The 20,040-nt window shown below is 42.7% G+C and overlaps 1 protein-coding gene across 1 annotated transcript; it reads right to left on the bottom strand.

The window, feature by feature from the left end:
- Nucleotides 1-4,954: 4,954 nt before the first annotated feature.
- On the bottom strand, nt 4,955-18,323 carry LOC110521279 (uncharacterized). Its single transcript, XM_036969443.2, has 9 exons — nt 18,060-18,323; nt 17,640-17,805; nt 17,478-17,553; nt 16,803-17,028; nt 15,386-15,966; nt 11,433-11,565; nt 11,121-11,195; nt 5,631-5,783; nt 4,955-5,365 (listed from the first exon to the last, which is right to left on the bottom strand). The coding sequence occupies exons 1-9, from the start codon at nt 18,252-18,254 to the stop codon at nt 5,171-5,173; spliced, it is 1,800 nt and encodes a 599-aa protein (XP_036825338.1). The 5' UTR covers nt 18,255-18,323; the 3' UTR covers nt 4,955-5,170.
- Nucleotides 18,324-20,040: the final 1,717 nt, after the last annotated feature.

Genomic DNA, 20,040 nt, shown 5'->3' with positions numbered 1-20,040 from the left:
AAATGTAGCTAGCTAGATCACTGGCCAGGCAGTAGCCATTAACTTATCGTGGATGAATGCATTTGTGTTAACTTGCTCATATCAAGCAATACGTACCAGACCATTTGTGGAAAGGTCAAAATAACAATTAGTGGGCTCGTTTTTTGAATGATCAGACAGTGAATCTAAAATAAACTGCTAGCTAGCTGGTGAGGCTTTAATTTATTTCCCAATTAATTTGGTGATCAAGCTGAAGCTGTGTTTGCCAAGTAGTTTGGTCGGTGCCAACTGCCGATGCCAATGGAATCAGCTAGCTAAACAGAAGGCTCTGTAGAGCATCTGTGTGACGTCATTAAAATGACTAAAATGTCAATGTAAAATGTTATGCACTCAAGAAGGCTCAACCAATCACCCAATGGCTCATGAATATTCATGAATTGCCCCCTCCTCCTACAGAAGGAAATTTAGCCTGCCGGCGAACAATGAACTGACAACTCGAAAGGGTCATGATTCTACAAAAGTTCACCGTAAGGGTTTTTAAAGGCTCTGCATGGTCAAGCCGACAACTGGCCCGACAACGTCAAGTTAGGATGTGTTAGTTATTCCGTGAGAGATTTTAGGTGCCAAGCTTATGGTCATGGTGCAGCAAATCAAATCAAATCAAATGTATTTGTCACATACACATGGTTAGCAGATGTTAATGCGAGTGTAGCTAAATGCTTGTGCTTCTAGTTCCGACAATGCAGTAATAACCAACGAGTAAGTATGTAGGTGGGAGATTCCTAGATGTGAGAAGTGTGCAGGAGGGCATGAGATGAAGGAATGTGTAGTATCAGGTGGTGCCCATTGGGCTGGAGATCAGAGGTGTCCAGTGAGAGAAAGGCAGATTGAGGTTGCCTGGGTCAGAGTAGTACAGAAAGTGTTGTATGGTGAAGAGAGTGGTAGAGGAATATGGATACAGGGTGAGGGATCATGAGAGGACTGACTGGCCTCACACTCCGGTGCCATAGGTGGCGGTGTATGAATCTAAAAGTTGGATTTGATCCACCAACCAAATCTCAAAGAAAGAAGAAGAATCATCCAACGTCTGCAGTGACCTTACAGGGTTTACTGCAATGCAGCCTCAGCAGAAGTTAGAGCATTCACACTTCTTGCTCTTTGGGGGATCTGTGATACGCATCCAATAAATTGGTCTGCACCACATCACTCATAGTGATTCAGGGATAATCTCTATAGCCATCCAGCTAATTACAAGCAACTGGCTAAACGAAAATACCTGTCTGTTTTTCTGGCGCTTGACATGGGAGCTCACCCAAGATAGCATGAAGTAAAAAGGCTGCACAGTTTTCTCACCTGCATCTCCATTCCAAAATTAGCCTATTGTTTGAATGTGTATTTCACAGTATGTTGAGGTAAAAATCCGATGTTAATGCTTATATGGATGTCAACCCCAATTTATGTTCACGTCATCGTCAAATCACAAATCGGATGTTAGTAACCACATTAGGGGCCTGTTACAATATATCAGTCATGACGGATTTGACAAATATCCACTTTGTTAGATTTGTTGAATGTGCGCCAATCTAGTGTCCTTCAATCCCCCCAGTTTGCATTCCATTGACCTCTTTACCACATCTACCCCTATTACCTCCCAGATCTCTTTCCAGGAGTTGAAATCACTACATGAGGTTTCAACAAATATATTTTTGATTTCTGAACTTGTTCTGATAGCCTTTCATCAAAGTTCTCCATGTTTGTTGACTATCAGATTCATTTGCATTTTGTTTTGCCATTACGTCTAGACTGTATTTTCCGTACTTGACGCACATGTGCTTTGCTTTTCAACTAGCTAAAATCTAGCTAGTCGGAGTCTGTGTGTACGGTAAAGCAATGCAGAAGGTGAAAATATTGAACACATGCTGCAGGCGTAATGTAGGCGTAATTTGACTAAGTAATGGTCTGCAATTAAATGTGTTAACAATGCAGCCTCTATCAATTAGGACTATGATTTAGTTAACTACATCGAGGCTACTCTTCTACGAAAATAAAGTCATGAACAACTTAATTAAAATACCACATTGTAAATTAAACTGACATGGATTGCAGCAATATTTGAAATATCATTATAACGAAGGCTTCAAATCAAATCAAATGTTATTTGTCACAAACACATGGTTAGCAGATGTTAATGCGAGTGTATCGAAATGCTTGTGCTTCTAGTTCCGACAATGCAGCAATAACCAATGAGTAATGATCAAATACTTTTTCCCCCTCACTGTATGTCAGCTATGTATGAATAAAAACAAGCCATATTACAACCTGTGTGTTGTGATAATTGTGTTGATTGCCCTATAACCTGTTAAGCGCATATGGCTTGCCACCGTGATATAGCGTAAGGCAAAACAAATTCAACCACACCTTTGTTTCAAACACAAAAACGGAGAGCAACATCTGTCTAGTGGGGTCCACAAAGCATATTGCATGCAGCCAGTGGAAGAAAAGGTATCCAATTGTCATACATAAGTAAAAGTAAAGATACCTTAATAGATAATGACTCAAGTTAAAGTTAAAGTCACCCAGTGAAATAATACTAATGTAAAATTATAAAAGTATTTGGTTTTAAATATACTTAAGTATCAAAAGTAAATGTATTTGCTCAAATAAACTTCAGTATCTAAAGTAAACGTTATTTAAAATTCTTTATATTAAGCAAACAGTATCATTTTCTTGTTTTTTAAATTTACGGATACAACATTTACAAACAAAGCATGTGTATTTAGTGAGTCCGCCAGAGTCAGTAGGGATGACCAGGAATGTTCTCTTGATAAGTGCGTGTACTGGACCATTTTCGTTTCCTGCTAAGCATTCAAAATGTAACGAGTTGTCACGTTCGTTTGTAGAAACGGACCAAGGCGCAGCAGATGTTGAGTTCCACATTATTTATTAGAAAGTGAAACTTAGCAAAGACAAAAACAAATAAACAATAAACTAACAACGAACCGTGACTACAGCGATGCTACGTGCAATAACTCAAAACAAGATCTCATAAAACACAGGTGGAAAAAATGCCACTTAAATATGATCCCCAATTAGAGCCAACGATAGCCAGCTGCCTCTAATTGGGAATCATACCAAACACCAACATAAAAAACAAAACTAGAACCCCACATAGAAAATATAAACTAGACTAACTAAATAAAAGCTCTCTATGGTCAGGACGTGACACGAGTACTTTTGGTTGTCAGGGAAAATGTATGGAGTAAAAAGTACATTATTTTCTTTAGGAATGTAGTGAAGTAAAAGTTGTCAAAAATATTAATAGTAAAGTACAGATACCACAAAAATCTACTTAAGTAGTACTTTAAAGTAGTTTTACTTACTGTAAGTTCTTTACACCACTGCATGTAACATGACCTACAGCATGGTCAAGCAAGTTAATGTTTCCGACTACTAAACAACTTGATTTAGAACACCCGAGAGTTACTGCAAGTTGCAAAGAAAACCGGAACTGGCTCCACTATTCCAACACCATTTCAACATCATCAATTCACCTATACTTAGTCTACTAATACAGTAACAACTAAAATATTCCAAAAACAATTTAGTCCAAACAACGTTAGCTAACTACAATGTGGCTGCCCATGGTACTGATTCCTGTGTGTGTGTGCATAAGTGGAAAAAACATATTAACTCACCCTACGGCCAATGCCATCCTCCACTCTTTCATGTTAACAAAATGTTTTATGACTCTGGCATACAGTACACACTTTTAGTTTTTGTTGTACTAGGCTACCTGGCCAAAATGCTTGCTGGCTAGCCTAACTTCCTTTCATGGACAACAATTAGCCAGCTAGTTAACATTAGCCTACTACTGTTACATCTAGCTACATATTGAACTTCCATTCTCTCAGGCCAGAGGCACAATGTATGAATTTATGGTTGGATCAGAATCGCTATAATAATCATTGGTCAGTATGGAGAATTAAGTAAAACCACAAGTCCAAATCCCTCTCTCCGTCCATGGCTAATTTAGGAAAGGAACAATTTTAGCTAGCTAGCTAGCTAGCCACCAGAGGTCATCAACTCAACGAGATGCAACAATTCAATTTATTTTCTGATAAATGACGTATGGCTTGATGTGATTGGTGTGAAGCCAAATTCAAACTGGCTTCCCTTGACACTTAAAAATGTGGTGTGCCAGGACCATTCACAGTTGAGCTTACTCAGTTTAGCTCAACGCTGATTAGATATTATTGTATAAAAAAAATATCAAGGGAGGCCAAATGTGTGCTGGCTTCCCATGCATTCAATGCTACGGGCAGCAAAAATATCATACTATTTTTGACCAGACAGCATCAGATAGATGGGCTACACATACAGAGAGGTGCTGTTTCGCTCGATCGGATGCTTCTCTGGTGAGATACATTCAGTGTCTTGCGAATTGAAGGAAAATGATGAAACACAGAAACGAAAGGTCAATTAATTAATGTTTTTTTGGCTTCCCTTGGCTTCCCTTGGCAGCCATGAATAGACGCAACGGATCTTATATGCTAACGTTAGCTAGCTGGCTAGATGGTTGTGGTCTTTTTGCTGCCTAGGCAGCGTAGCTACAACTCTTGAGCTGGTCCCATGGTTGATTCAGAGTGGTAGAACCTCCACATTATTGTGATGCCGTTGTTGTAACCTTCCCATCTTCAACCAAGTGGTAAACTAGGAAAATTAAGTTTATTTCAGTTGTACGGAATGATTGTCAAATAGATAAATTGCTATAATAGCAGGATTCCATTTTTCTGATGATAAAACCAGCGGAAGGTGAAATAGTCTTGAAAAATGATGGCAGCAATCAGGACTAAGAGTAAACTTCGACATCCGCTTCACGGAGCAGTAAATCGGTGGCCAATAATGGTTGCTATTAAGATGACTGTGTGCGTGATTTTATCAGTATTGATGGTTTAACAAAAGATCCATCGATGGATTCAATTGGCCCCTAAATGTTTAATAAAGACATTTAATCACTTCAAATTTGACAAGACTGTAAAACACAAATTATGAATCAAAAGTTCCCATATGTCTACATTCCTTGATTATAAAATAATGTATTTAGATACAGCCAGACTAAGGTTTCATTAATATTAAAAATATACAACTATGTGAGATGTTTTGTCACCATACAACATTACACCAGACCACTTCAGAAGTCAAGGAAGTGACCTCGTTTCTTCTTCCTGTGGTAGTCCCTCCTTTTCCTGTTCAGCCAAGCGAGACTGTTCCTTTTCGCTCTGTCCTGGGTCAGCGTGGGGAAGGCTTGGCTGGGAAACACCTCCCTCAGCTTGGACAGGAAGAACACCTCCAGGTTACGGCCTGCGTTGGCGACCTCAGAATCCGGCTACAGGTCAAGAGTTCAGATGTCATGAAGGGAGCTACAGAGTTCAACTTTCAACACAATGAAGGAGAATTTATGTACAAAACAAAAAAAATCTAAAGCTGTGTTCCTGGCTCCTATATGTCTATGGGAAAATCTCTATGGCTTATTGGCAATAAAAAAAATATAGGTATAGTTTTAGTTTCTGGAAATTGAATATTATCTTAACATTAACAAAGTATTTTTTAAATAACAAAATAATGATTTAATTCATATGGATTTGACCTACATAATTGAAAGTTGCACAGTTCCTGAACATGAGTAGGACGTCGTCCACAAACTGCTGGGCTGTGAAGTAGTGAAGAGTGTTCCTCTGGTCCAGCTTCCTCCTGATCACTGATAGGTCCATCGGCCTCTTGATGATCTGGTAGTAATGACGAGCCTGGAGCCCAATCACAGAGTCAATTTAATTTTATCACAACATAACAATAAGATGGTGCGCGCCAAAGAGGATGGCTGATGTTTTACATGCTCCTGATCAGTTGTGCTCTTGTGTTATTGTTTTTGCATTGTTTGTAACTTATTTGTTTACTTATTTTGTACATAACGTTTCTGCTACCATCTCTTATGACCGAAAATAACTTCTGGACATCAGAACAGTGATTACTCACAACGAACTAAAATAAGCTTTTTCCTTTAACAAGTCTGATGAGAAGGATATACTGCTCTCCCGGGAACAGGCCCAAATCCCCGTAATTTGCGTGAAGAGACGACGGAGAAAGAGGACAGAGGATGGGCTGTCTTCTGAGAATCCGTAGGCGAGCGAGTAAACTCCCACTGCCTTCCGTTCTACTTGCTAACATGTAATCATTGGAAAATAAAATGTAGGACCCACCATTACGATTATCCTACCAACGGGACCTTAAGAACTGTAATATCTTATGTTTCACAGAGTCGTGGCTGAACAACGACACGGACAATACAGAGCTGGCGGGATTTTCCATGCACCGCCAGAACAGAGATGCTACGTCTGGTAAGACAAGGGGTGGGCTTGTGTGTCTTTTTGTCAATAACAGCTGGTGCGCAATGTCTAATATTAAAGAAGTCTCTTTTCTTTAAAAAACAAGGACATTTCTAAGTAACCCAAAACTTTTGAATGGTAGTGTAGGTCCTGGATGGCAGGAAACTTGGCCCCAGTGATGTACTGGGCTGTACGCACTACCCTCTGTTGCACCTTAGGGTCAGACGCCGAGTAGTTGCCATACCAGGTAGTGATGCAACAGCTCAGGTTGCTCTCAATGGTGCAGCTGTAGAACTTTTTGAGGATCTGAGGACCCATGCCAAGTCTTTTCAGTCTCCTGAAGGGAAAAAGGTTTTGTCGTGCCTTCTTCACGACTGTCTTGGTGTGTTTGGGCCATGGTAGTTTGTTGGTGATCAGGACACCAGGGAACTTGAAGCTATCAACCCGCTCCACTACAGCCCCATTGATGTTAATGGGGGCCTGTTTGGCCAGCCTTTCCTGTAGTCACCGATCAGTTCCTTTGGAAGTTTAAATAGCCCCGAATTAACAACAAATAAAGGTACAGGTGAAAACAATCAAGACAAAACCAACAGAAAAGAAAAAAGAATCGGTGGCAGCTAGTAGACCGGTGACGCCGCCGCCGAGCGCCGCCCGAACAGTGAGAGGGGCCACCTTTGGTGGAAGTCGTGACAGCATGTGACAAATAAAGTTTGATATCATACCATATTGAATGAGATATTCTCTCTTTTAAATTTACAGCATGCAATGATCTAACTGTGGAGAATTTGTGGATGAAATGTTGAAGCATTGCATTGTTGGTATTGTCCCATACTTAAGTAAAAAATACTTTAAAGTACTACTTAAGTCGGTTTTGGGGTATCTTTACTTTTTATATTTTTGACAAATTTTATTTTTACTCAAATTTTATTAGTCACATGCGCCGAATACAACAAAAATGCAGTTTAAAAAATAGGAATAAGAAATAAAAGTAACAAGTAGTTAAAGAGCAGTAGTAAAATAACAATAGCGAGACTATATACAGGGGGTACCGGTTAGTCTAGGTAATATGTACATGTAGGTAGAGTGATTAAAGTGACTATCCATAGATAATAACAGAGTAGCAGTGGCGTAAAGGGGGGGACGGCAATGCAAATAGTCTGGGTAGCCATTTGATTAGATGTTCAGGAGTCTTCTGGGTTGGGGGGTAGAAGCTGTTTAGAAGCCTCTTGGACCTAGGCTTCCCGCTCTGGTACCGCTTGCCGTGTGGTAGCAGAGAGACCAGTCTGTGACTAGGGCGCTGGAGTCTTTGACAATTTTTAGGGCCTTCCTCTGATACCGCCTGGTATAGAGGTCCTAGATGGCAAGAAGCTTGGCCCCAGTAATGTACTGGGCCGTACCCACTACCCTCTGTAGTGCCTTGCGGTCGGAGGCCGAGCAGTTGCCATAACAGGCAGTGATGCAACCATGCTCTTGATGGTGCAGTTGTAGAACCTTTTGAGAATCTGAGGGCCCATGCCAAATCTTTTCAATCTCCTCAGGGGGAATAGGTTTTGTCGTGCCCTCTTCACGACTGTCTTAGTGTGCTTGGACCATGTTAGTTTGTTGGAGATGTGGACACCAAAGAACATGAAGCTCTCAACCTGCTCCACCACAGTCCCGCCGATGAGAATGGGGCGTGCTCGGTCCTCCTTTTACTGTAGTCCACAATCATCTCCTTTGTCTTGATCACGTTGAGGGAGAGGTTTTGTCTTGGCACCACACGGCCAGGTCTCTGACCTCCTTCCTATAGGCTGTCTCGTCATTGTCGGTTGTTTCATCTGCAAACTTAATGATGGCGTTGGAGTTGTGCCTGGCCGTGCAGTTATAAGTGAACAGGGAGTACAGGAGAAGACCAGGTACACACACCTGAGGGGCCCCAATGTTGAGGATCAGCATAGCGGATGTGTTGTTACCTACCCTTACCACCTTGGGGCGGCCCGTCATGAAGTCCAGGATCCAGTTGCAGAGGGAGGTGTTTAGACCCAGGGTCCTTAGCTTATTGATGAGCTTTAAGGGAACTATGGTGTTGAACGCTGAGCTGTAGTCAATGAATAGCATTCTCACATAGGTGTTCCTTTTGTCCAGGTGGGAAAGGGCAGTGTGGAGTGCAATAGAGATTGCATTATCTGTGGATCTGTTAGGGCGGTATACAAAACAGAGTGATTCTAGGGTTTCTGGGATAATGGTGTTGATGTGAGTCATGACCAGCCTTTCAAAGCACTTCTTGGCTACAGACGTGAGTGCTATGTCGTCGGTAGTCATTTAGGCAGGTTACCTTAGTGTTCTTAGGTACAGGGACTATGGTGGTCTGCTTGAAACATTATGGTATTACAGACCTCAGTCAGGGACAGTCTGAAAATGTCAGTGAAGACACTTGCCAGTTGGTAAGCACATGCTCACAGTACACGTCCTGGTAATCTGTCTGGACCTGTGGTCATGTGAATGTTGACCTGTTTAAAAATCTTACTCACTTCCGCTGTGGAGAGTGTGATCACACAGTCGTCCGGAACAGCTGGTGCTCTCATGCATGTTTCAGTGTTATTTGCCTCGAAGGGAGCATAGAAGTGGTTTAGCTCGTCTGGTAGGCTCGTGTCACTGAGGAGCTCTCGGCTGTTCTTCCCTTCGTAGTCTGTAATGGTTTGCAAGCCCAGCCACATCCGAAGAGCGTTGGAGCCGGTGTAGTACGATTCAATCTTAGTCCTGTATTGATGCTTTGCCTGGTTGATGGTTCGTCGGAGGACATAGCGGGATTTCTTATAAGCTTGCGGGTTAGAGTCCCGCTCCTTGAAAGCAGCAGCTTTAGCTTTTAGCTCAGTGCAGATATTGCCTGTAACCCATGGCTTCTGGTTGGGGTATGTAATTACACTCCATGTATAAACCCAGCCATTTAATGGGTATTTACCAATTTTTTGGCATCACTGTGCCTTCCTCGGGGTGAGCAAGAGTGGGGACGACGTCATCAATGCACTTATTGATGAAGCCAATGACTGATGTGGTGTACTCAACGCCATCGGAAGAATCCCGGAACATATTCCAGTCTGTGCTAGCAAAACAGTCCTCTGCTTCATCTGACCACTTTTTTAATTGACCGAGTCACTGGTGCTTCCTGGTTTAATTTGAGCTTGTAAGCAGGAATCAGGAGGATATAATTATGGTCAAAATTGCCAAATGGAGGGCGAGGGAGAGCTTTGTACGTGTCTCTGTGTGTGGAGTAAAGGTGGTCTCGAGTTTTTTCATCTCTGGTTGCACATTTAACATGCTGATAGAAATTTGGTAAAACCAGATTTCAGTTTCCCTGCATTAAAGTCCCCGGGCCACTAGGAGTGCTGCCTCTGGATGAGCGTTTTCCTGTTTGCTTATGGCGGAATACAGCTCATTGAGTGCGGTCTTAGTTACAACATTGGTCTGTGGTAGTATTTATTTCACCTTTGTTTAACCAGGTAGGCCAGTTGAGAACAAGTTCTCATTTACAACCTGGTATGTCGACAGCTACGAAAAATACAGATGAACACTCTAGGTAGATAGCGTGGTCTACAGCTAGATACTCTACCTCAGGTGAGCAAAACCTTGACTTACTTAAGATATTGTGCACCCGCTGTTTACATATATGCATAGTCCGCCACCCCTGGTCTTACCAGACGCCGCGGATCTATCCTGCCGATAGAGCATATAACCAGCCAGCTGTATGTTGATAATGTCGTCATTCAGCCACGACTCCGTGAAGCATAAGGTATTAACGTTTTTGATGTCCTGTTGGTAGTTTAATCTTCCTCGTAGGTTGTCGATTTTATTTTCCAATGATTGGAAGTTAGCTAGAAGAACAGAAGGCAGGGGGGGGGGTTTATTCAATCACCTTCAAATTCTCAGAAGGCAGCCCGACCTCTGTCCTTTTTCTCCGTCGTCTCTTCACGCAAATGACGGGGATTTGGGCCTGTTCCTGGGAAAGCAGATTGTCGTTCACGTCGGGCTCGTTAAAGGAAAAACAAGCTTCTGCCAGTCCGCGATGAGTAATCAATGTTCTAATGTCCATTAGTTATTTTTGGTCATAAGAGACTGTAGCAGCAACATTATGTACAAAATAAGTTAAAAAATAAGTTTAACAACGCAAAAAAAATTAACATAAAAACACAATCCGTTAGGAGCATGTAGAACATCAGCCGTCTTTTCCGGGTGCTGTCTTCTTTTTCTCTCCACTACATTCCTAAAGAAAATCATGTACTTTTTACTCCTTACATTTCCCCTGACACCCAAAAGTATTCGTTACATTTTGAATGCTTAGCAGGACAGGAAAATGGTCTAATTCACCCACTTATGAAGATAATATCCCTGGTCATCCCTAAACACAAATAACTTTGTTTGTAAATTATGTCAGACTGTTGAAGAGTGCCCCTGGCTATCCATAAATTAAATTTAAAACAACAAGAAAATCGTAATGTCTGGGTTGCTTAATATAAGGAATTTGATATGATTTATACTTTTACTTTTGACTCAAGTATATTTTAGCAATTACATTTACTTTTGATACTTAAGTATATTTCAAACCAAATACTTTTATACTTTTACTCAAGTAGTATTTTACTGGGTGACTTTTACTTGAGTCATTTTCTATTAAAGGCATCTTTACTTTTACTCAAGTTTGACAATTGGATACTTTTCCCACCACTGAATAGAGGAAGATATGTCAATAGACTTGGAGGAAGATGATTGGTGCCTTATTACCAGTGGGCTGACAGGCTCCTGGAATGGAGCACTGAGGACGTGGCTGGACAACAGAAGAGTCAGCTTCTCACACCTCTGCAAAGAAAGAGATACACGTAACTAAAATCATACTGAACCCCACTATTCCCTTCATTAAACCATGGTAGTTCCCAATCCTAAACAGACACTGTAGCTGGCTCTTATCTACTCTCCTTTAGCGTATGTTGGCGATGTGCTGTAAATCTGTCTATGCGAATACTTGTATGCTTGACTGCTGTATGACATGGAAAGAATGTCCTAACGGATACAGTGAAGATCATCATCATAACCCACTCTTTGGTCCAGGCTGGACAGTGTGTATGGTGTGCCTGCCCCCTGGTGGTCTGTCGAGGGATGTATGGTCTCACAGTCATAGCCCACCCCAGGTTCTTGGTCACTCCGGCACAATGTGCACACCCAGTCGCCCCTGTGGGACAGAGAGAGAGGGTCAGATTCATATTTGTTCCATTTCCTCATCTAATCCAGAGGCTTTCAGTATTACATAAACTGTCAGTATGGTTATTGGTTACAGAACACATATTGTTGAACATTGCCAACTCAAGACCGGTTTAGTTTTGCACGACAGCAGGGCCGGGGTTATGTGCGGGCCTTCGGGGGCTTGGCCCGCCCTAACGTACCTCTGCGCCAGTCCAAATAAAATATTGATCATGTATTTTACAGAGATGCATGCCGACAGAAAGATGCATCAATCGAGAGTTTCAGCAGAGAGGAAGAGGTGAAGCTCACTCTTGCCAAAATCTGCCCAGAATAAGCCCAATGATTTTCTTAGCCTTTTGTGAGCTAAATCTGCCCAGAATAAGCACAATGAGTTTCTTATGAATTATATGCAGATCCAGGGGCGCAACTTTAGTTTTAGAAGTGGGGGAGACCAATTATTACTATTTTATTTTTCTATTTTTCAGTTGGATAAACACTCCAAACAGCCTTCCCGACCGCTCGGAGGCATCTGCATGGTCCTAAAGCACACCGTTGCCTCGTTTTGTATCACATTCCAAGGATAAAGCTGGGTGGGGGACAAAAATGCAATTTCCGAATGTTGGGGGGACATGTGAAAGTTGCACCCCTGTGCAGACCTAAGCTTGTCGCCTGCCTTCCCGCCTTTGGGACAACGACTCCCATTGTTAGGGCGGAGGCATGAGCATCTTGTCATTATATACAGATCTCTGGTTTCAGCCTCTTGCGAATTGGAAAGGAAAATTGGCTGGTGCACTGTTAGGATGCTGGCTTCCCCAAAAGTAAATTGATGTTTGGCCAAAATTATAGAATTACTACTCCTGTCTAAATAAAAACATTAAAAACACTTCACCAAAGAGCATGACTTAGCCACAGAGGATCATTAGCTGATTTTCAAAAAAGATTTGTGGATTGTTTCAAATCATAAATGTGTAGGTCTATACCTATTTGTAAATCCTTCAATTTGGGCGGCGCGTATGGCATTATGTCTAGCTGATTGAGTTGAGGCTGTCAGTGAAAAGCATCTAAAATATGTGTGAAGATAATGTGTCTTGAGTATCATTAAAATGTTGCAACAAGAAGGAGGTGTGTGGCAAAGATATGGTATGTCTCTCTCCAGAATGCACTCAGCTCTCCAGAATGCGCTCAGCTCTCCAGAATGCGCTCAGCTCTCCAGAATGCGCTCAGCTCTCCAGAATGCGCTCAGCTCTCCAGAATGCGCTCAGCTCTCCAGAATGCGCTCAGCTCTCCAGAATGCGCTCAGCTCTCCAGAATGCGCTCAGCTCTCCAGAATGCGCTCAGCTCTCCAGAATGCGCTCAGCTCTCCAGAATGCGCTCAGCTCTCCAGAATGCGCTCAGCTCTCCAGAATGCGCTCAGCTCTCCAGAATGCACTCAGCTCTCCAGAATGCACTCAGCTCTCCAGAATGCACTCAGCTGTCTCCCACCAATTCTTTCCCGTTCATTGTGTGAATAGTTTGCCCTTCGATGGTTTCTTTTTCATAAATTCCCCATTACATGTCACCAGTAGGTCTAGTAAATGTACCCTTAACCCCTCTTCATTTGGTTACACACATTTATGTTAATGCATGTATTAATTAGTCATTTACCATTCTCATTCTCGGAGTGGAAATGTTATTTGCAGAGTTCACAACGACTATGAGTTTTGTCAATCTTTTCTTTGGAGTTTTCCATGAGCAATGAGTCTGGTTTCTCTGTCCTGATAACACGAGCACGACTGAGCACGCATAGAAGTAACTGCCTTGTTTAGGGGCAGAATGACAGATTTTTAGCTTGTTGGCTCGGGGATTCGATCTTGCAACCTTTCGGTTATTAGGGCTACCTGTCGCCCCAAATAGGAGAAAGGCCCGTGTTTGTTGCACACCGCAACATCACCCACCTTGAAGTCTAAACAGGAGGCAGTCAACATTTTAAAACAATTCAACCATAAACGTAATTGTTTAAAACCTGGACTTGTCATTTTATGAGGTATATTTTACCGTGTTCCGACCATAAGAATGTTAAAGGGATTATTTTTTAATCACTTCCTCATATGCAATTGAAACCAGTACTTGTCTCATGTTCTCAACTTTCTTTTATATTAACAACCCATGGGTTGCAGTTGATGTATTTTGGAACATTCACACATATAGCCTACTGCTGTGTGTGCATTGCTGCACTTATAATGGGAAGAAATAGCCTAATAGTTTATCAACATTTTAAGCTAAACATTCTGATCTGTTGCATCAGCCTCATTGCTTTAAAAAGGGGTTTGGATGTCTGGTCTTAACTTACCACCTCCACCATTAATAAGCTGAGATTCTCAGTAATTTTTTCTTCGGACTCACACAAGTCAACAAAGTCTTTAAAAAATGTTTTTTACATCCATTACAAACGATAGTTCCTCGTATTTGAAAAATCTTTCTAACACTCCCGGCCTCGATAATCACCAAGCGTCGGTGTGAAAGAACAAACCACCCCTTCAAATTAGTGGATTCTGCTATTTCAGTAAAACCTGTTGCTGACAGGTATAAAATCGAGCACACAGCCATGCAATCTCCATAGACAACTATTGGCAGTAGAATGGCCGATACTGAAGAGCTCAGTGACTGTCAACGTGGCACTGTCATAGGATGCCACCTTTACAACAAGTCAGTTCATCACATTTCTGCCCTGCTAGAGCTGCTCCGGTCAACTGTTGTTATTGTGAAGTGGAGACGTCTAGGAGCAACAATGGCACAGCCGCAAAGTGGTAGGCCACACAAGCTCACAGAACGGGACCGGCGAGTGCAGAAGTGCGTAGCACGTAAAAATTAAAAATGAATCGCCTCTCCTCGGTTGCAACACTCACTACCAACTTCCAAACTGCCTCTGGAAACAATAACTGTTCGTCGGGGGCTTCATGAAATGGGTTTCCATGGCCAAGCAGCCACACACAAGCCTAAGATCACCATGTGCAATGACAATCGTCTTCTGGAGGGGTGTAAAGTTCATACTTCGACATACTTTTGGTCAGGTAGTGTATGATGATCTGATTATCCCAATATTAACTAAATTATTACAATGTCGAACTTCCCTAGCAATAGCTCAAGTCAAGACAGATAGAAAGGGAGGCAGACAGGCAGAAAAGAGAGACGAACGTGATTGAAACGTTATAGGCCTACTGCTGCATTGGCCAATAGCCTATCTCTGAGTTCTATGCGCTCATTTCTTTAGCCGCCAATGGATCACAGAGTATCAATGTGTCCATATGACAGAGGCTAGTGCTCTCGCCATAGTTACATTTGAACTTTTATATTTTTTATAATTTTACTTTAGATGTTTATGATTAACTATGTGATAATTATTTTGAGAAACGAAAACATTATTAAAATGAAACTGTTCCACGAAAATCTGCATATAAAATAATAATAACTGGCACACAGATTGGTAGAAAAGGTCAATTGTAAGCTTGCCCAACCTTGAAACTTACCAACTACCTATAGTCTTTACTATAACAGCCATTCAAATATGCATGTACGCACGTGCACACATGGGGGGGGTTCCGTGTAAAAACAAGCCCACCTATGGAAATCAAAGGCACATCCAACTGATTCGTTTTGGGGCAGGGTCTGCGTTACAGTATAATACACATTTTCCTGAAATTGTATCTCCACATGTAAAATGTGTGGGATACACAAATATTCAAAGGATGTGAAACTCTATTTGGAAAAATGTTTAGAAGAAATCATTATAAAACGTTCATAAACACCAACAATGGCATCTTAATACATACAGTGGGGAGCTTCGGAGGGGTGGTATGTGGCAGGAGAGGTGGTAGACCTTAGGGCAGCCATCGCAGCACAGCAAGTCACCCCCATTGAAGCACACCGCACAGAAATCCTCACTCTCCATCCCTGCTGCCCCTTTCTCGTTCTCAGGCTGCTCCTGGGACACGATAGACCCATCGATAGGTGCGAACTGCCCCACATGACCCCCCTCACTGTCCTCCCCATCTGCAGGCTCCCAATCAGATTCCAGTTTTGTTTCTGATTCCAACTTTGAATCTAACTCCATTGGCAGATTCAGTTCTGACTTTGGCTCCAGGTCTGATTCTATTTCCAGTGAATCTGAGCCAGATTTCAGACCTGGAACCAATTCAGACTCCGATTCAGACTCCAAGTCGAGTACTAGATCTGATTCTGGTGCTTGTCCTATAGGGGGCGATGGGAGTGCAGGTCTCTCCTGAAGGTGTGGTGGTTCAGTCCAAAGGGGCCCCTGTATTTGTGTTGGCTCCATCCCTGAGGCCCCTGGTACTGATCCAGATGACTCTTCTCTGTTTGCTGAACTCTGCTGGAAATCCAGACTGGACCCTGTCTTCAAATAGAAGACAGACAGGAATCTAAAGTCACATTTATAGAATTGGCCAATAAACACATTACTCTATGTAGAACAGGGACAGGTCAGCTTGGTTGATGGGCGTGGAGGAAAGCCATTTCAAACGTTGAACCCCAGGCAATTACCGTAACTGTGTAACCTCTCTAACCCAGTGTGATTCGAGGTGGCCGAATCCTAATTTGAGAAACGTGCATTCATGCAACTCTCATTGACATTAAACCCTGATTTAGGAATTAAACGTCTGACTCGTCTAATAGAGTAGGACTTTTTAAAGCACTAACGTATTTGTAACACTGTATCATAACATGATAAAATATGTGGGGAACCAGGTGAATCTGTAGAGGTAGATACAGGGCCGTTCTTTGCATCTTTACCATAATGACTTTGACAGCATGGGCAGCACCATTGAGGGCAACTTTAAAGTAGACTTCTAGGAGTTTGTTGGCAGTCGGTAAACAAACTGAAACGGTGACTACTGCCATCTGGAGTGTGCTGTCAGAACAGGCATAAAGCCAATGTTGGTGATTTACTTCCACATGCAGTGAATGGAATGTTTGCTCAGGGCTATAGTTCATTGGCTGTTCCCTCCTGCTGACTTGTATGTAATTCTATGATCACTTGTTTACCCATAGGAAGTGCCACCCAGTTGACTGTTTCAAAATGTTGAAAGTACTCAATGGCACTGCAGGTCTTGTTGCTACGTATGTTGCTAGCAAATTACCAGTCCCTTTCATCAGCACCCATGGTAACATTTCATGGTAAAGCATGCAGGCTTTGTGGCAAATGCGCCCTCTATCCAACTCTATGGTCTGTACCTGTTGGACATGCTCCTCTGGGGTAATGACTGCCGGCAGAGGCGCCGCAGCGTCCTCAGTCAGCAACTCTGAGTGTGGTTGGCGTAACAGTGACACCAAAGACACCAGTGGCGGTACCATTGACAGGGCAACTGACTGTCCGGGGTCAAGTTTGATCCTCAGACGCTCCAGACGCACAGTGGCTACACAGGAACTGCCCAAAATCCTCTGGGACTCTGGATGGATCCTGAGGATATGGAAAATGGCCTTAGTCTACGAGGTCCTGTCTTAAACATAATATGCTACAAAATAACACTGGCCAATTTGCTCTGTAGTTATTTGAATATGTTGATATTACAAGACCAATGTAGTAATTTTATGTCAATGCCAATGTATTAAAAAAGTAAGTTGAAATGTCTGTTAATTTCGCTTTACGTTTCTGTTTGTCTCAAACAGGTCTCGTTGCTATGTATGTTGCTAGCAAATTACCAGTCCCTTATGTAATATTTCATCTGCATTCATTTCACTGTCTTGAATATCCTGTTTTGGTTTGTACGGTGTCCATATTAGGACAATCACATCGATGGAAGTTGTTGGCTCTGTCCTGAAATGGACACCGTAGGTCTGAGCAAACACACAAGACTGAGCATTACTATCCAAGGGATGTCATTATTTTCTGAAACTGACTTGGCATACCTGATTCTCTCCAGTGAAGCTGCTATGGTTCTGTTATTCCCATCAGCCTCTCTGTTCTTCCCACTATGGACCCATACTGAGGAGATAAGTAGTACATTTATGAGAGCAGCAACTTTGGCATTCCACTGTATTTAATTACTTTATGATATCTTAGGGTACAACCATGAGAACTCTGTATGTCGGGCTCTGTCTGACAGACTGTCAAAGGAGCGATGGTTGTGTCAGGGTGATTTTGACGCTGCTGAGGAGATGAGGGGGACAACTTGGCTTTGCAGATAAATGTCCAACCTGGCCCCATTTCTATCCCACAGGGCTGAATAGTGCCAGGCTACAGGGAGGCAGACAAAGATGGACCAGTATAATCAGAGTAAGATAAACACTTCAACTTCCTGTCAACCTAAGTGTAACACTTTCGTTCAAAGTCCATGCAAAAAAAACATAAAAAGGCCATATCTCACTTTCTCTCCAATTCTCTATTTATTTCTATCCCCCTCTGCCCCTTTCTACATCTTCATTGCTCTACTTTCTTATCTCTACCACTTTCTCACTCTCTCTTTTACCCCTCCCCCTTTCCCGTATTACCTGCTGTGTTGTCTGCCTCGGTGCACCTGCTGTGGTTACCAGGTTTGGGCCAGTAGTCTCAGTCTTCCCAGTGGGCTGTCTCTCCGTTGCTGTCGATGTCACCCGTTTGGCCATGGAGCGCTGGAATCCCCGCGGCAACAAAGTCGCCCGCCTTTGGGGCATGTTGCCATGGCGCCTGCGGGCCGCCGCTGCCATCGCCAGCGAACTGGATCCCTGGGTGGTAGATAGTGAGTTGGTCGTGTGTCTACATCTCTACAGCTATAGGCCAGTTAACAATAGTCTTATATCCCTACAGCCATAGGCCAGTTTACAGTTGCAAAACAAATGTCCCAATGGTATGCCATAACGAAAGATGCCCTGAATCTACATAAGCACCGAAAGATGCCCCGGACTATTCACTGAATCTACATAAACACCATAACGAAAGATGCCCTGAACTATGACCTACATCTACATTAACAAAACCACCAGGTGCTGATTGTAGTCGAAAGAAAAACGACAATTTATGACATCCAGCGAACATTACCATGTCACGACGAGACGACAGAACGCACAGACGTCTACAGTAAAACATATATATATTTATAGCGATTCACTATAGTGACAGCACAATAACACTTACCTCTACAATGTCCCAATAGTGCAACAATAAACTTTTCTAAGCAACGAATATGAGTGTGTGACTACAGAATAACTGTGTTTCTGACCTAATGAGAAGAGTGGTAGTGCTTTTCCTTTTCTCCGGGACAGTGGAAGATGGGATGATATAGATTGATGTTGATGGATGAAGAGAGGAAAGAAGCAAAGAGATGACGGGGGAGTATCACGGTGGTCCTCCCTGATTGGAGGAACGGTTGACGCAAAAATTGTCCCTACACGCGTCCTCTCCCCCCTGGCATCTCATTAGTACCTGGATTGTATTCATTAGGGCACACCTTAGAAAAACATTTCGCAACAGAAAACAAAAGCAAGTGTTCCTAATTGGTTCAGGCAGCAGCTCACTGTTTTTCTTGCATTTTGTCCCTAATGAACACAACCCTGGTTTTGTACATGTGAGTTTGCAGTGCACTGCAAAGTGTTCCATATTAATCCACCTACACGTCAGATAGTGGTAGGGGTGTAGATGGAAAAGCATCTCACAAGCTTGGTTGTATTGTGTTAAAATGTGAAAAGCCGGACAATCAAATCTTCAAGCTGCCGTCACCATTATTGATGATGAAGCACACACATGCAATCTATACTAACGCTCTTTAAAGCTTGCGGGTGGGTACCAACATGTTAACTTGGACACAAACAGCAGTATCTGGTCTTAGACTTGGTCTTGCTGTCTCTGTGCTGGAAGTTTAATCAACTGGAACTCCTGCTGTTCCTCTGTGTGGCCTGTGCTTGACGTTGTCTGACTCGAAGGGCCTTGTGCACCGTCATGTGCTTCAGCTGGCCAAATCGACCCGACCCCAACCCAGCTCTGTCTGCTGCCTTGAGTACCATCCCATGTCCATCTGCCTCTGGCTGCCTTGTAGCCTCTGGACCAGGGGCTGGTGAGGAGACCACAGCAAATGTTCTGGTGTGATCTGTAGAAGGCCTGGAGAGGAGCCACTACAGGACCATCTTAGGGTGAAGTCTGGTCCACAGGGTACGGGGTTGATTCTAGACCTGTTCCTGTGGGTTCTGCTGAGAGTTTGGATCTGGGTGTGACTGATCTGACTGATTCTGGATCTGTGATGTGTCTTCATATCAGGAAAAGCAACCCTGTTGAGGATAGAGCAGGGAACCATAGCTATGATTCAAGAGGGCAGTGGAAGCCAAAGAGGAGATTTTCTGAGGCTTTGGGAGACACTGCTACACTCCTCAAAAACCTGCCGGTTTTCTCCCTCAATGACCAAATAACCTCAATGTAGACAAATCAAATGAGCTTTTAACCCAAAATGGCCTGTCGTGATTTAAATACATTACTTTTGGATATACACAGTCTACAAAATAT

This window comes from Oncorhynchus mykiss, chromosome 4 (genome assembly GCF_057628025.1).
Source record: "Oncorhynchus mykiss isolate SJ-2025 chromosome 4, ASM5762802v1, whole genome shotgun sequence".
NCBI lineage: Eukaryota > Metazoa > Chordata > Actinopteri > Salmoniformes > Salmonidae > Oncorhynchus > Oncorhynchus mykiss.
The sequence above is the reverse complement of the archived record's forward strand: the minus strand, read 5'-3'. Positions and strand labels throughout refer to the sequence as shown.